General features: G+C 41.0%; 1 protein-coding gene across 1 annotated transcript; it reads left to right on the top strand.

Moving 5' to 3' along the window:
- The first annotated feature begins 5,395 nt into the window (after positions 1-5,395).
- On the top strand, positions 5,396-12,821 carry LOC135497951 (beta-1,3-galactosyltransferase 1-like). Its single transcript, XM_064788005.1, has 2 exons — positions 5,396-7,416; positions 12,684-12,821. The coding sequence occupies exons 1-2, from the start codon at positions 6,264-6,266 to the stop codon at positions 12,770-12,772; spliced, it is 1,242 nt and encodes a 413-aa protein (XP_064644075.1). The 5' UTR covers positions 5,396-6,263; the 3' UTR covers positions 12,773-12,821.
- The last annotated feature ends 909 nt before the right edge of the window (positions 12,822-13,730 follow it).

Genomic DNA, 13,730 nt, shown 5'->3' on the forward strand with positions numbered 1-13,730 from the left:
TTAAAATGTTGAAGATTGTATACCTACCACGAGAGATTGAGTGCTTCTTCCCGTCCCCCCAGTCAATGTCTACCTCAAAATCAGGATTAGAAATATCAGCAGTTATGTTGCAGTCGAAGTCTTGGTCGGTTCTGACTAAAGGCGGGCACTGGAACTGGAAGTTCAATGCAGTGGCTGTCATGGTGGCGTGCTTGGCTTCAACTAAGAGTGAGGCTGTCCTTGATTCAACGCCAGCTCTTGTTGCCTTGGCGTAGATAAGGTATTTGCCTAGATTGACGATAAAAACGAGATTGCGGGATTCGTCTTCGCGTCATTTTCCTCATTCGATAGAAATCACAGAAATGTTTTCATAACGTGAAGTGCTGTTAGAAAACATGTTCTCTTAGTAGTTTATGTAGATCAGTGGGCCGACATGAACATGTAAAAGTACGACATCGTCATAAATAAACATGCTTTGTATTAGCTAGGCCTTGAAGGCAACTTTCGAGAAGTTTCATCCTTTTCCATTCACGTTCCCTTTCTATTACTCGTCCTCTATCAAGTATCTGCCTTTAACTTCTTGTGTACATAAGACAATTGAGCTGGCAGTAAATGATTCAAAAAATGAAGACTGAAAAATCGAATCTTGTTATTACAATTTTGAATATGCTACGCCTGTACCAAGGTACATTGTCACGGACTATAGACCCGCCTCTACCATTTTGACTGTTGGTACTTCGTGAAAAGAAACCTTTTGTGTACCGTGATGTTTCGATGACCGTATTACCGCATCTGTAGGTCATGCCTGGTTCATGTCTCAAAAAAACACACCATCATTAATGTACCTTAAGGGCACGAATAGCTTGAACGGAACCATATAAACAAAGAACAAGCAGCCACTCTGAACAATAACGAAACAAGACAGCCTACCTGTTTTCAAATAATAGTACGATATATTATCAGCAGGTATCACGTCTAATCTGTTGTCACCCATATTTAAGGTTATAGTGGTTTTCACACCATCGGTTGTCTTCGCGGTGTAAGTGTATTCCTTAAGGATTTCTGGTGAGGTCTCTGAAATTGAATGAAATCATTACTACATCACTTGAACAACTTTAAGATAGGTTTTTCTATGAATGTTCTCTGGATATTATGCTATCTGATACAAGCTCCTTTTTGGCCTGCACACAGCTTTGACGTGCATGTACATGCACGTTATCGCGCAGTTGTGTCTCTTCAATCATCTTCACCCGGAAGGTTTCGCATTTTTGAAACTTCGAATAGCCAGCTATACGTACGCTCCCCTTCTGGCAGAAGTGGGCTCAACCTTAAACACTTTCTGGAGTAGTCCTAGCTTCCCGGGCATCACCTCAAAACCATTTGCACCAAATCTGTTTGCATGATGCGGTTTCACTGTATTATTACAGTCTAACTAACTGCCTTACCTCCAGTTACGTGAAGTCCTTTGATCGGAGACTGTATCTTATAAACATTGACATGGCCAGACCCTCCACATCTTGTGACGGGGTTGGTGCAATATACCGGACAGTTATCTCCATGTTTCTTTTTACTATCATCTAGGGTTTGTCCGCAAAGGCATGTATCATTCGACAGAAATGCCACATAGCTGGAAAGGGTACAAAGATTACAGTTCCTTCCGCATCTGAACAATCCTTACTCGTAGCACTAAGTATGAGCGTACCACTCAACCTTTGACTCAAATATAACAACATTTACCTATTCACTAGTTGCCAAAGAACTGGCCCCGGAAAGAAAGACAAGTATTTAAAGATGTACCCACATATTTTCAACTAGGAGGGTGACACTCTTACAACAACCTCTCATCGCTCTCACATAATTTCATCACTTGTTTCTCATTACCCTATACATGAATCTATAATTCAAAACACCCATCCGATAGCGCGCCTCCCTGTTGGTATCCTGACAATGGCCCAGTGTGAAAAAATCGATAAAACAGTAATGGTGACATTTTAACTTTGGTAGGACTTTATTGATAAAAATATGCATCCTCTTCTCCCTCTGATGAAAGCATCATTGAAAAAAAGAAAAAAACCAAAACTACTTACCTCATGTTCGTCCACTTGGAACAAAGCTTCGCGCAATCTCTAAACGAAAAGCTCTCCTTGATGAGCCCAGTATTGTACGTGAAATCTCGCTTCAGTGGGTCATCCAAGTAGCACCCTTTAGCTTCCGTCAGTCCTGCAAACGATTCCATGCGTCAAGTTGTAAAATTTATGCAAAAAAATTTTGTGAAAGTTGGCAAATGAAATTAATCAATTTCTATTAAAACAAGCTTTTGGAAAGGACGATCATAGCTAAAATATGCTAATCTTAGGTTAGATTTTAGGAAAGTGTGCATTGTATATAACATAGAGCCAAACACGCCATGTTTACAGCATAAACTAATTAAAACAACACGTTCGAAGCAAATCGTAATCGTTCACTGAGCTTTTTTGCGATGTTCGCGAAATTCGCCACTATTTGTTCATTGGTGAGTTTTATTTTGTCGGTTTCTTCGTGTGTGGATATACTGCGATGGTGAGAAACCTGCACCCGAGTGGCTCCGTAGACACTGGTCCAGACTTACCAGACAATGGAGCCGTTCCCGTCACTGAAAGGGAATAGAATACAAAATCAAAGATTCTTCGAAAGAGCTAAGCCTTTACCTATAAGAGTTTATTACCTTGGCGATTCTGCAACAAAAAGTTTGATAACAGAAGAGCTCTGTGATTCTGCGAAAAACGAACAGTGGTTCGTGATCGGTAAATTTCTCACCAACAAAAAACTGATGTAAAGTTAATGGAAGTATGGTTCATGTGCAAATAAAGAGATATACACCAAGTAAGGATTCACTTACACTCTCCGTTTGTCCCAGGGATGAATATCTTTGCTAAGAGGATTTGTAGCACAAGAAACTTCATGTTTCCTCTTTTCTTCGGCCGTTACAGCCACACAATTGAAAGGTGCTTTCACCAACGAAAGTCGTCTATAAAATCCTAATTTCTCCGTCAAATGAATTTGGTATACAGGAGGAGATGAAACAGTCGGCAGTTTAGCGGAAGCAGTTAAACAATGATATCCAACACTTGCATGTCTCCGTAAAACTGGCATGTCTTATACGGATTCACGACAAAAGAGTTCCTTTGCACGACATTTTCCCGCATTTTTATGACTGTTTCTTTAGACGACGTTCTCCAGAACTGCGTGTAGCGTCCTTGACCAAACCTTTACACACAGATCAAAATGCGCTTTAACACTGACCTAGAGATAATAGATTTTCTCTCTGGTAATGAATCTCAAAACCGACCAGGTTCACGGTGAAGACCCTTCGCTTGTGAACTTTTACTCTAATGTCATTTTATACCTCTTATCTGCCATTAACTTATTTATTCGCCACAATGGATGTTTACTTAGTAACAACATGAGGACCTAGCGGAAATCGATGAAACATTAGCGAAAACTGCGCAGAACAATATGAATTGGAATTTTGAACAACAGTACTGGGTGACCCAAAATAACGATTGGTTCATAAGTATTTTTGGTCTTGTATCAAACTGCCTAAATCCACAGGAAAACTAACGAAATTTGTTTCTTTTGGCTTCAGTCATGTCAGTCTCATTTTGAGATGTCCCTTACCCAATTAGCGTTATACCGTAACAGCCGTTGTGTTTACTATTATGGCGATATTAGAGAACAGTGACAGTAATTACTTCATCATGCGTTGTCTGTTTCTTTCGCGGAATACGACATCCATAGAGGACAATTGTAGCAACCGATAAGCGGGTTCAAAACGTCTAAAAACATCGATCTAATATCAATGAATAATTGACATCTGCAACAACAGGCTGGTGACAAACTCACAAGGTGAGCACTTTACGGAAACCTTTACGAGTAAATAATGAATTCTTCTTCACCAGCAAATATAAAGTGCGCAATTGGGTATTCGTCACACTTTGCGTCACAGGTCCTATTGATTTGCAACAGGTTGGAATAAGACAATTAGTTGTTCTTAACAGCGAAACACCAGCGCCTTATATGCATGCATCAGCACATCAGCACAGCCAATGATTAAGTCAAAAAGGATGAAACACCATGGGACCAAGACAAAATATTTTGTGAAGATTAGGGTATGGCGTCTTTCTCCAGTCGCAGAGATTGCGATGCTATTATACGCTCGGTGGCAAAAGGAGCCAGTCTAGACGCATTGAGCGACGACCGGCAAGCCACTGACAGGCTGTGATAATCTCTCACATCGAGGAAAGCTTTTCAGATGGCAGCACCGAATCTAAGATACATCATATTGTTAAGTATGTTACCTGAAAGGCAGCGAGTATAGATTTTGGCAGAAACAAATTGATGTTACCTTTTTTTCTGTGAGCGAGGGACAGGTCTACAGATCACAACATTGCACTCTCGATGGCCTCAGAAGGCGACCTTAATCTTTACCACCTTATGCCACTCATCAGTGGGCATCTGGGGCAGCAAATAGAAATTCCGATGGGCCAGAGAATATTGAAGTACGGAAGCCAATTCACTGCATCATGATCTTAAAAAAGAATGCATTTTTCGTGGAGCCCTAAAAATTTACATGGATTCTTTAGAATACATTTGCTGCTGTGTGCTCTTTTTTAAATGATGTATATCCATGTTTTAGTGTGATCAGGAATTAAAAGAAAAAATCGAAAAATAAACGATGTCTGCCCGCGATAATAGTTTTTTCCGGAAAACCTTGGAGTAATACTGGAAACTTTTCTCAATGAGAAAACAGTACGAAAGTAAATCTCATAACGTTAATCTAATACGTAGGATTCTAATTAGTAGCCAAACGGTACTTAAGTGTACCATAATGACAATAACTTGCTGTAACACCAATTACCACTCAAGAGTCTCCTTGAAGTAATTACTTACAGCCACCATTCCCGCTTCTTTTTCTCATTTGTGCTGTACTCCAGCACCTGCGTGACTAACCTGAGTGTCTTTTTAAACACATACTGGCCATTTAAAATCAATTAACAGTGGCAATTAGTCAGTTACATTGCTGATTGCTTTGTGCCGCTAACGGTAAAGTGGTTAGGCAGAAGTCGCCTGGTACAGCATGCATAATCGTTCTGTTTATCGTCAAAGAGTTACTAGGCCACATCTGCCTTCAATACTTGGTGACCTAGAACTTGAACTTAAACAATGTGTAGTCTGTGTCCGCCTACACACTTTTTAAAGTTCTAAACATAGATTGCTTTTGAAATTTTCTGAAAAACATTTCACCTTTGTGACGCCATATCGAATTCTATCACCACGGACCGAGCTGTTAATAGTTGCAAAATATTGGCTGTTCCCATTTGTAGTTAAGCATCGAGGGTTCTGCGAGCATTTTCGCTGATAGTGGTTATAATTCCTCTCCGACTCTATCAACGCTCACAGTTTGGCAGGTACACGTCATCCTGTCCTCCCCACCTGAACTGCTCTCGTATATTATGCCAGTTCCCCCCTCACCAGTCACTTAATACACCGAAGCAGCTTTCGTTATCGCCGCTTTCGTTATTCTGCCTATCGATTCGGAGATGGCTGCACACACGCTGTGGACGTTACAGGAATATACAGAGATCCGAGCGGAGACATTCTCTTATTGATGCCTCAGGGGGAGAAAGGAGGCTGACATAGATGGTTTACGTGCTGGTGACTTTTATGGCTTCCCGTAGCCTCCCTTAGCGATCGTTACTCCGAATGCACGCAAGGTAGTGGATACTCCAGCGGTAACAATTTCAAAATGTGTCTCCTTGCGTGTCTGAGTGATTGTGTTGGTCGGAACGAACAATGTGCTGAAGAGGGATACAATTAGCGGATGCAATCCACAGATATTCGATCTTATTCAGTGTGCAAGGCATATCACGTTTGGAGCTGGTTAAAGCTATATAAATATAGTCTCTAGTGACAGTCATTAGACTTATGCATGCAAGAGATGGACGAGGACAAAACTTACAGTTCCATCCACACATTTCGGTTGAGTGATGCAGTGCTAATAAGACCAGTTGCTCTTACCAGTGACAATCCTTTACGAGGGAAGACATGCCATGAGTCAACAGACTGCTGCGGAACAATTTTCAAGTGTACACTTGCCGATGGCATTGATTTGTTTTCGGCTGTGTGAGCGAAACCACTATGTTATAGATCTATACTAGCTATAGCTGCGGACGAATAAACAAGCCATCCATTTTTTTGTGACATGCATTTGTATTCTTGTGAGTAAGCAATTGTCATGTAGCCTAATGAGGGACAAGGGTCGCTATGGAATGGTCTACACGCAGCTGCAACAGAACCATGCAAAGAAAAGATGCAAATTAGGCCTTCCGACCGCCATCCCCGTCATTCTCTGTTGGATTATAGCTGTGCAGGTTTTATTCATGTTATTCGGCGCCTCGACGTATCAGTTTTCGTACGGGATGAAGCGGAATACTAAGGTCTACGATGTGCTAAATGGAATTAACGGTTCGCTGTTATCGAATGCAACAACTCGAAACGCGGGTGAAATTCTAGGCGACATCGCGCCAACGGAACCTTACGTGCCCATTCCCCCAAGACTTCATCGCGATCCCCAGGAGGCTTTATATTACAGACCGCGAAAGGAATCGGTGAATATTCACAATTTCACATATCTCATCAACCCTGGGCCGTGTAGAGGAAGCGGAGTACCGTATTTACTGGTGTTCGTCTTCAGTATTTACAATAAACAGGGCGTACGACAGGCGATAAGGGATACTTGGGGGAGTGTAGCAAGGACAGGGTATTGGCCTGGTGAAGAAATAAAGCACAAAGTGAGGGTTTATTTTCTTCTAGGAAACTGTCCGCAAGCCTGGCGCGACATCATAAGAAACGAAAGTGGCGTATACCGTGACATCATTCAAGAAGACTTCCAGGAATCCTATGCAAATTTAACTATCAAATCCGTCATGGCACTGAAGTGGACAAGGGTCTTTTGCCCGGAAGCAAACTATGTAATGAAATCGGATGACGATATGATAATAAATATTCCGGCTATATTAGATTATCTTGATAATCATAAAGATCTCGAGAACACATTGATCGGTGCTCTAAATGGGAAGTCGAGGGTCTATCGGGCTGGAAGATGGGGAGTCTCAAGAAAATCATTCCCATTCACGTTCTATCCTCCATACATGGCAGGCAACGCGTACCTAATGTCTGGTAAACTAGCAACTAAACTATACGAGACTTCTAAATACGTCGCCTTGATAAAAATCGAAGATGTGTATGTAACTGGAATACTTCCCTATGTTCTTGGCAAACAAGTTAAACATAGAAAGCATAAGGGCTTCTCGGACTGGTTGGGAAAAGTACCAAATCACTGTGATATTATGAAAAGAAGGAAACTGACTGCGACCAAGATGACTGCTGAGAACTTGGGTAAGATATGGCGGAGTATGCTTATAACGAATAGAACAGGTTCTAAATGCTTATAACGAAGGAATGGAGTCTTAAGTGCTTGAAATGAATATGCAACGGTTCCTTTAGTGCTCATAATGAGAACTACGGGAACTTGATGTAAGTTGCAATGCTTGAACATTTTATCACCGCATGCATATCCTGAGAGTATTAGTTAGAACACTTACATTTTTGATTATAAATGTTCCCATTGGCGTCATTAGTTCTTGCTATATGCAGGCTATCGCAGAGAGAATGCCGGTACGATGCCGTATGTGATGATTCAGATTGATTGCAGTTTACGGACTGGCCGTAAAAAGACAAAAGACTAGCCGGAAACCTTTGTTGCATGGTGAAATTGAGGAGCGAAAACAACTGACCAAGAGCTCCTTTCAACCTTCCGCCCCTCTTTTTCACAAGTCCAAAACAATTGCGACGAATCTATCGCTATTAAATGATATTGATATTGAAGTACCTGCTCCGAAAAAGTCAGTCTTCATGAAAAGTATCTTGATCTCAAATGTATTGTATTTCATTAACTGCATTCCTATTATTACTCATGTGCTGTGTACAAAAATCACGAATCATTAGAGCAAATTACTAAGTATGGCTACGCGGCATCATCATTTCTGGGACACCCTGTTTGTGATGTAACTTTCTTGTATGAAGAGTGTTTCAGTTTTCATAGTTTATTTATCAACTTCTAAATTATACAGTAACTCAATGTGCCAGGCACGGATATTAAAAAAGAAAAAAAAAGAATACCAAATATGTCTTTCGTAATTGGTTTCTGAGTGATCAATTGGAAGAATTCGGAAAGTTATCGTCATGTGCAGTTAATTAAATCCTTTTGTAAATGCGTTCGTTCCGCGCTGTGTTAATAAATTTAACTGGCTGGAGTTCGCACAGAGACTGTAAAGTTGCATGGTTTTTACTAACTTTGTATTCTCAAAGCTCGAACTGAACTGAATAATTCACATCTATTTAGAGGTTTAGATATCAAAATGGAAATAACTGATGGAAAAAACGGGCAGTTGAAAATGTTGATGCATCGCTGCGTTTGCGCCGTCGTTAATAATAAATGTATATGCCAGTTAGAGAACCATAGCCTCATCTTTGGTGCTTTCAATCCACTGGAAAAATATTCATATTAAAAACAAATTGGGTATTTCCAGGAGTTCGTTTTTGAAGTCACTCAACATTACTTAGATTTACCGGGTATGCCATTCTATTAAAAAAAACCTCGTACCTATCCATACAAAGGAGAAAAGAAAATTCCCAATTTATAAACAGCTGCGTCTGCTGCTCCATAATTTTTATTACGAAATTCTCCGATTCTCCACAGCTTTTAATTCAGCTACTGATATGAGTAGGTCATGGAATAGTTGTGCATTGGCAAGATATTGAGATTTTATGAAGCGCGGTGAATCCATTTTAGACGCCGGAAGCCTAATCAATTGACGATATAACGTTACAGTTGCTGCTGTAACATCTCTGCGTTGATGGTATTATGGCATTTAAATGATGCTCTGGCTTAACTCTTCAAAGGCGAGGTTCGTTCGTGTTGTGTGTTTTAATGTGTCCCGCTGGTAGGTAAAAGTAACCATAGTCGCACCGCTGTAACTAGACATGCCAGTACGAAATTTGGCAGGTATAGTGTTATGTAAGTCAAACTCAAGGACCGATGACGGTGCACATGTAGCACTTGTCAGTGTTTCCCATATTTCAGTGTTTCTTTGTAACAGTTGTCAGTTATATTGTTTATACTAGTGACAGATTAAGGTGCACGTATTTGGGACGATGACCCCTCAAAACCCCAGAGATTAACAGTCCAGAAAATGATCATTTATCCAGGCGAGGACAGTTTAATCGTTTACGGCACCTGCCATAATACCTCTGGTAATGTCAATAAAAAATCCACGTTACCTGCGGTGCTGAAGCAAATCCAGCACCTGTTACATATAACGCGAACTATTATTGGAAATCTTCCGCAAATAGAGAATAAAACGTCCCATTAGCATCCTTTGAGGGCAATTAGAGCGATGATTGTTTTGCTCGCTAACCTTTAGGATCCGTTACATTGTGTTAGCGTAGAAATAATGACATGATGCATATTTTGCACGTTACTCGTGACTAAAGGGATTTGACTGGAACCCGTTTCTCATCTGAATACATGAATTCAGAACTTATTAGCCACCACGAACCCAAAAGGATAGAAAAACAGGCAAGCGACTTCAAGCCTCCTTCATTCAAGGTTGTCAGTAGTTATGCCATTGAAAAAAAAAACCTCCAAAATTCAAAATGACTGCCAAGTAGACAGCATTTTGATGGTTTCTTTTGCCTAAGCAAGAGCAGCCCGGACCATGCCATATCCCTCAGTGTCTGAAGTGATCCAAATCTGCCTTCAGTAAGGGGTTAAACCAGAATCTTGTCAGTAGTATTAGCAACTAGCCTATTGGCTCTAAGAAGATCCACCTCGGTAAAGACGAAGAAGTAGCGAGACGAAATGCAATTTCCGGCTAACAGCAAATTGGCAGCGGGAACTAAATCATGTATGTTGTAGCCAGTTGGGTACTTATTTCGAAGACGGTTTGATGACTACACACGGCAACATACCTCAAAGAACGGACCTAAATACACTGTAATTTAGTCCGCCCTCGAAGCAATCCTGCTGAAAACGTGGTTAGCATTAGTAGTTAGCTGGTCGAGGCATTGCTTGGGGAATAACTAAGAGAAGAAATTTGCTCGGTTACCCGGTACATTGCATTTACATTATTTCGCGAACAGCAGGCTTCGTGATTTTCCAATAAGTTCATTCGCTAGCCTCTTCGCTGTCTGCAAGTATAGTAACTTGAGGAACTCAGGTACAGCTCTTTTTATTTTCTTCATTATTGACATACACCATGAGGCTTCCAAATTAGTATCCATCTCGCTTATCGCCAATTTTGTTGTTAAGTGTTTACTGAGGGGAGACTATAGCCATCGGATGATGATGGAAAATATCGTTCGCTTCTGCCTTCATAACACACTGGACGCAGTGGCCAGCAATATATCTCCCAGTGATAGTTAATGTGTATACGAACTGATTCAACCTTGCCGTCGTATGTCCAACCGCGAAGCAATTCAGCTGATGGAGAGAAAACACTCGACCACTTCACGACCATCTACCGCAAAAACATTACGCCGCGTAAACATCTTAACCGCTCATATCTCACGTCGAAGTACCCGGCTTCTGGCGCTAACAACCTTTAAGTACGATTTTAACCCCCAAAATTTCCATGGAGTATTAACACCGACACTTTCCCTCGACACAGCCTGCGTAAAAAGAGGGAAAGTGCAACCAAACCACTTCACATGACTCGAAAATGGATGCGTTGTTTAAGTGTAACGTTGGAAATGAAGAAGAACATTTTCGAAAGTAAGACGACTGCGACGAGTGTATTCAGTTGAGCTGTCTCTATTTTATGTATTATTGACAGTTTAAACGCCTCTTAGCGTCAAGTGCCCGTTGCTTGTCAGCGCAACACGATTCAGTAATGGTTTTACCAGTCCTGGGCAAGGGGGTGTATTGCGGTGATGTCAGACTCAGAACAATAAATCAAGGCCGATGTGGCAGTCGATGCCCCCTGGAAATAGTGTCCGGCCCTTTTGTAATGACAACATATTATATGCTAATGGTTTATAGATACCATGACTGTGAATCCTTCTAAGATCAAAAGTGCATAAGAATCCGTTGTTCCTCCGACACTTTTTTTATACCGGATCCCAAAAACATGCAATGACCACATCACATCATTACAATATTATTATACCATGGACGTTCGTCGAGATTAGCGACAACCATCGAGAGTCTCGGGGTTCGTGTGTTGACTGTGAATCAAGCAGTTAAATCGTCCCTCTAGTGATACATATCAACGCATCTTCACAGTGGTAATGGTACACTGTCTTGTTATATTATTATTATAGGAAAGCAGAGTCTATTGGTCGTCGTATTTCCTACTTGGGTGGTTAATTTCATAACAAATAACATAATCGATGGTCTCGTTCTTCCTGTAGTACTGATATTAAAAAATCACTGACCCCATTCGCCATAGTCATCTTCCCCATTACGAGCTTGAATTGGTACTTTTAACAACAGAATATGAGAGAAATATCGGCAAAAAACCCATCTGCTGGCAATAGAGACATGATGAAGGTCATTCGTAGATTCTTATTAGATACTCTAGACGGTAGAAGATCGCTTAGCATTTATCAGGAATTGTAAATAGCACTGCCAGCGCCAGTTCAAGCTAATGGGCCAGGCTGCCATCTTTGACTGATCCGAATATTATCGCCCGATACACTCTGACATTGGGTTATTTTGGCTTAATATTTGTCTGATAATCAAGGCAGCACGGGTCAATAGTCATCTGTATGCTGAGATATTCGAGGATAGATGGTGGAAGTGTTTGCTGGCATTGGCTGCTATCTCGGGCAGCCCGCTAACGGACCAATTTATCATATAGTTCAAGTGAGAGATGGAACTACATTGTATGTATCACTATTTGTTACTGGCCTGGACTCGTCGTATTCATGTCTTTAGAGGTTATACTTACTCTCGGGGAAGGATTCAGGGAAGGATACAAGAAAAGCCATGATGTCACGACTTATTGTATACTATATTCCTGGTAGTTGAGTCTTCAGTCGTCTCTCTCAGGGCCAGAGCAATGCAACAAGAAATTGATCCAGCAAAATAGTGGTGTTGTTGGTGTACCATCATAGTTCAGGCAACAACTGGCATATTTGACAGACAAAAACAATATCAACATAATCATGGATTCCAATAGCTATCAAAGACACGTGAGTTTCGGAGAGACACGTACCAGGTCCTCCTTTGAGAGTTCAATAGCATCCAGCGTTGTATTGTTGTTATCACGATAACAGAATGTATCTGAATGTTGGGTCGTGAAACACTTCTTTTGGCCATTTCATCCTTAATGAAAAATTAATGCGGTCCTTAATTACCTCATTCGGTTTCTTGTGTTATTGACCATATATCCGAACTTATCAGCAACCACATTTAAAAGAACATCTCCCTTAATAAATTTTCCAATTTAGCATACCCCTACTTAGACTTGTTTTATTGTAATTCTTCCCTGATCAATGACTGTCTGCGGCGCAATGTTGCCTGTTTTTATGATGTCTCAGCCTCCTTTATAGAGCACTCAATATACCTGCTGACGTATCCGCCTTAAATCACTGCTTTTCAGCTACACCAGATGCCATCGCACACATTTCGTCTCCTGATGGCTTTCCCAGAGTCTGGCTCGAGACACTTAATGACACCAGGGAGCCCTAATATGAAATTGCCGTCGTCCCGATGAAACTCAGCATCGATATCAACCAGCGAGTCAATATTAAAGGATTTGGCTGTTTGGATGATGTATGTAATAGCTTGTATCTTTACAATTACCCTGCCGGCAAAAGACACGTCGAGGATATTAATCAACTGTACTGTCTTGGGCAAATCTGATTGACGAGATGTTAGCACAAGGATAATTTGATTTACGTAGATAGCGAAAAGGTTATACCTCTTCAAATACGTCAGAATACAACTCCTTCAAATGTTTTTATGATAGGCCTTTCGAGGACCACTGGAAATACCATTAGTAAGGGCAAAGTGCGCCCATGTTGGATTAGTTGACGTCACTTTTAGAGGGCCCAATAATAGAGGCAAATGAGAGTACTGTATTTCATCTTTGGCTAAAATGCCGTGCTATGTTGGCGGCGATCTTAATACCCAATGCCTTGTTGCATGAATACGTTGATCTTTACCACGTGATATGCCATGCTTACGTTGACCGTGACCGATGTTATATGCCGTGCTTATTACGTTGACCTTGACCCAATTACACGAAACCTTACCATTCGTGTTCCCACCACGCAGATAATCGAACGAATATACTCTTTGAATAAGTATATCGTCAACAGAAGTTGCGATCCAGACCCGGGCGAGAGAATGACATCCACATGACAGTTATAATAACGTATTCAGACTCATGTGACACGCCACGTGGTCTCATCCCTCTTCCTTATCAAAACTAGGTAAAATAATTTCTGATAGATATCACTATGGCCAAGAGGGAGGAATTAATGAGGACTTCTAAAGGTAAATGTACTTTGGGTAGACCTTATGATGTTGGCACCTTGACATGGGAGGGTGCCGAGGGGAGATCAACCTAATCCATTGGATGTTCGTTGGTTGTGAATGATGTCCATAAAGCTAATATGAATAACCATTGATGAACAAATTTCAA

Source organism: Lineus longissimus, chromosome 1 (genome assembly GCF_910592395.1).
Source record: "Lineus longissimus chromosome 1, tnLinLong1.2, whole genome shotgun sequence".
NCBI classification, from domain to species: domain Eukaryota; kingdom Metazoa; phylum Nemertea; class Pilidiophora; order Heteronemertea; family Lineidae; genus Lineus; species Lineus longissimus.

Bases quoted from the DNA above. Each gene is read 5' to 3' on its own strand.
- LOC135497951 (XM_064788005.1), top strand. From the start codon at position 6,264: ATGAGGGACAAGGGTCGCTATGGAATGGTCTACACGCAGCTGCAACAG. The intron at 7,417-12,683 runs GTAAGATATGGC...ACTGCTTTTCAG, and splicing joins GATGACTGCTGAGAACTTGG to CTACACCAGATGCCATCGCA.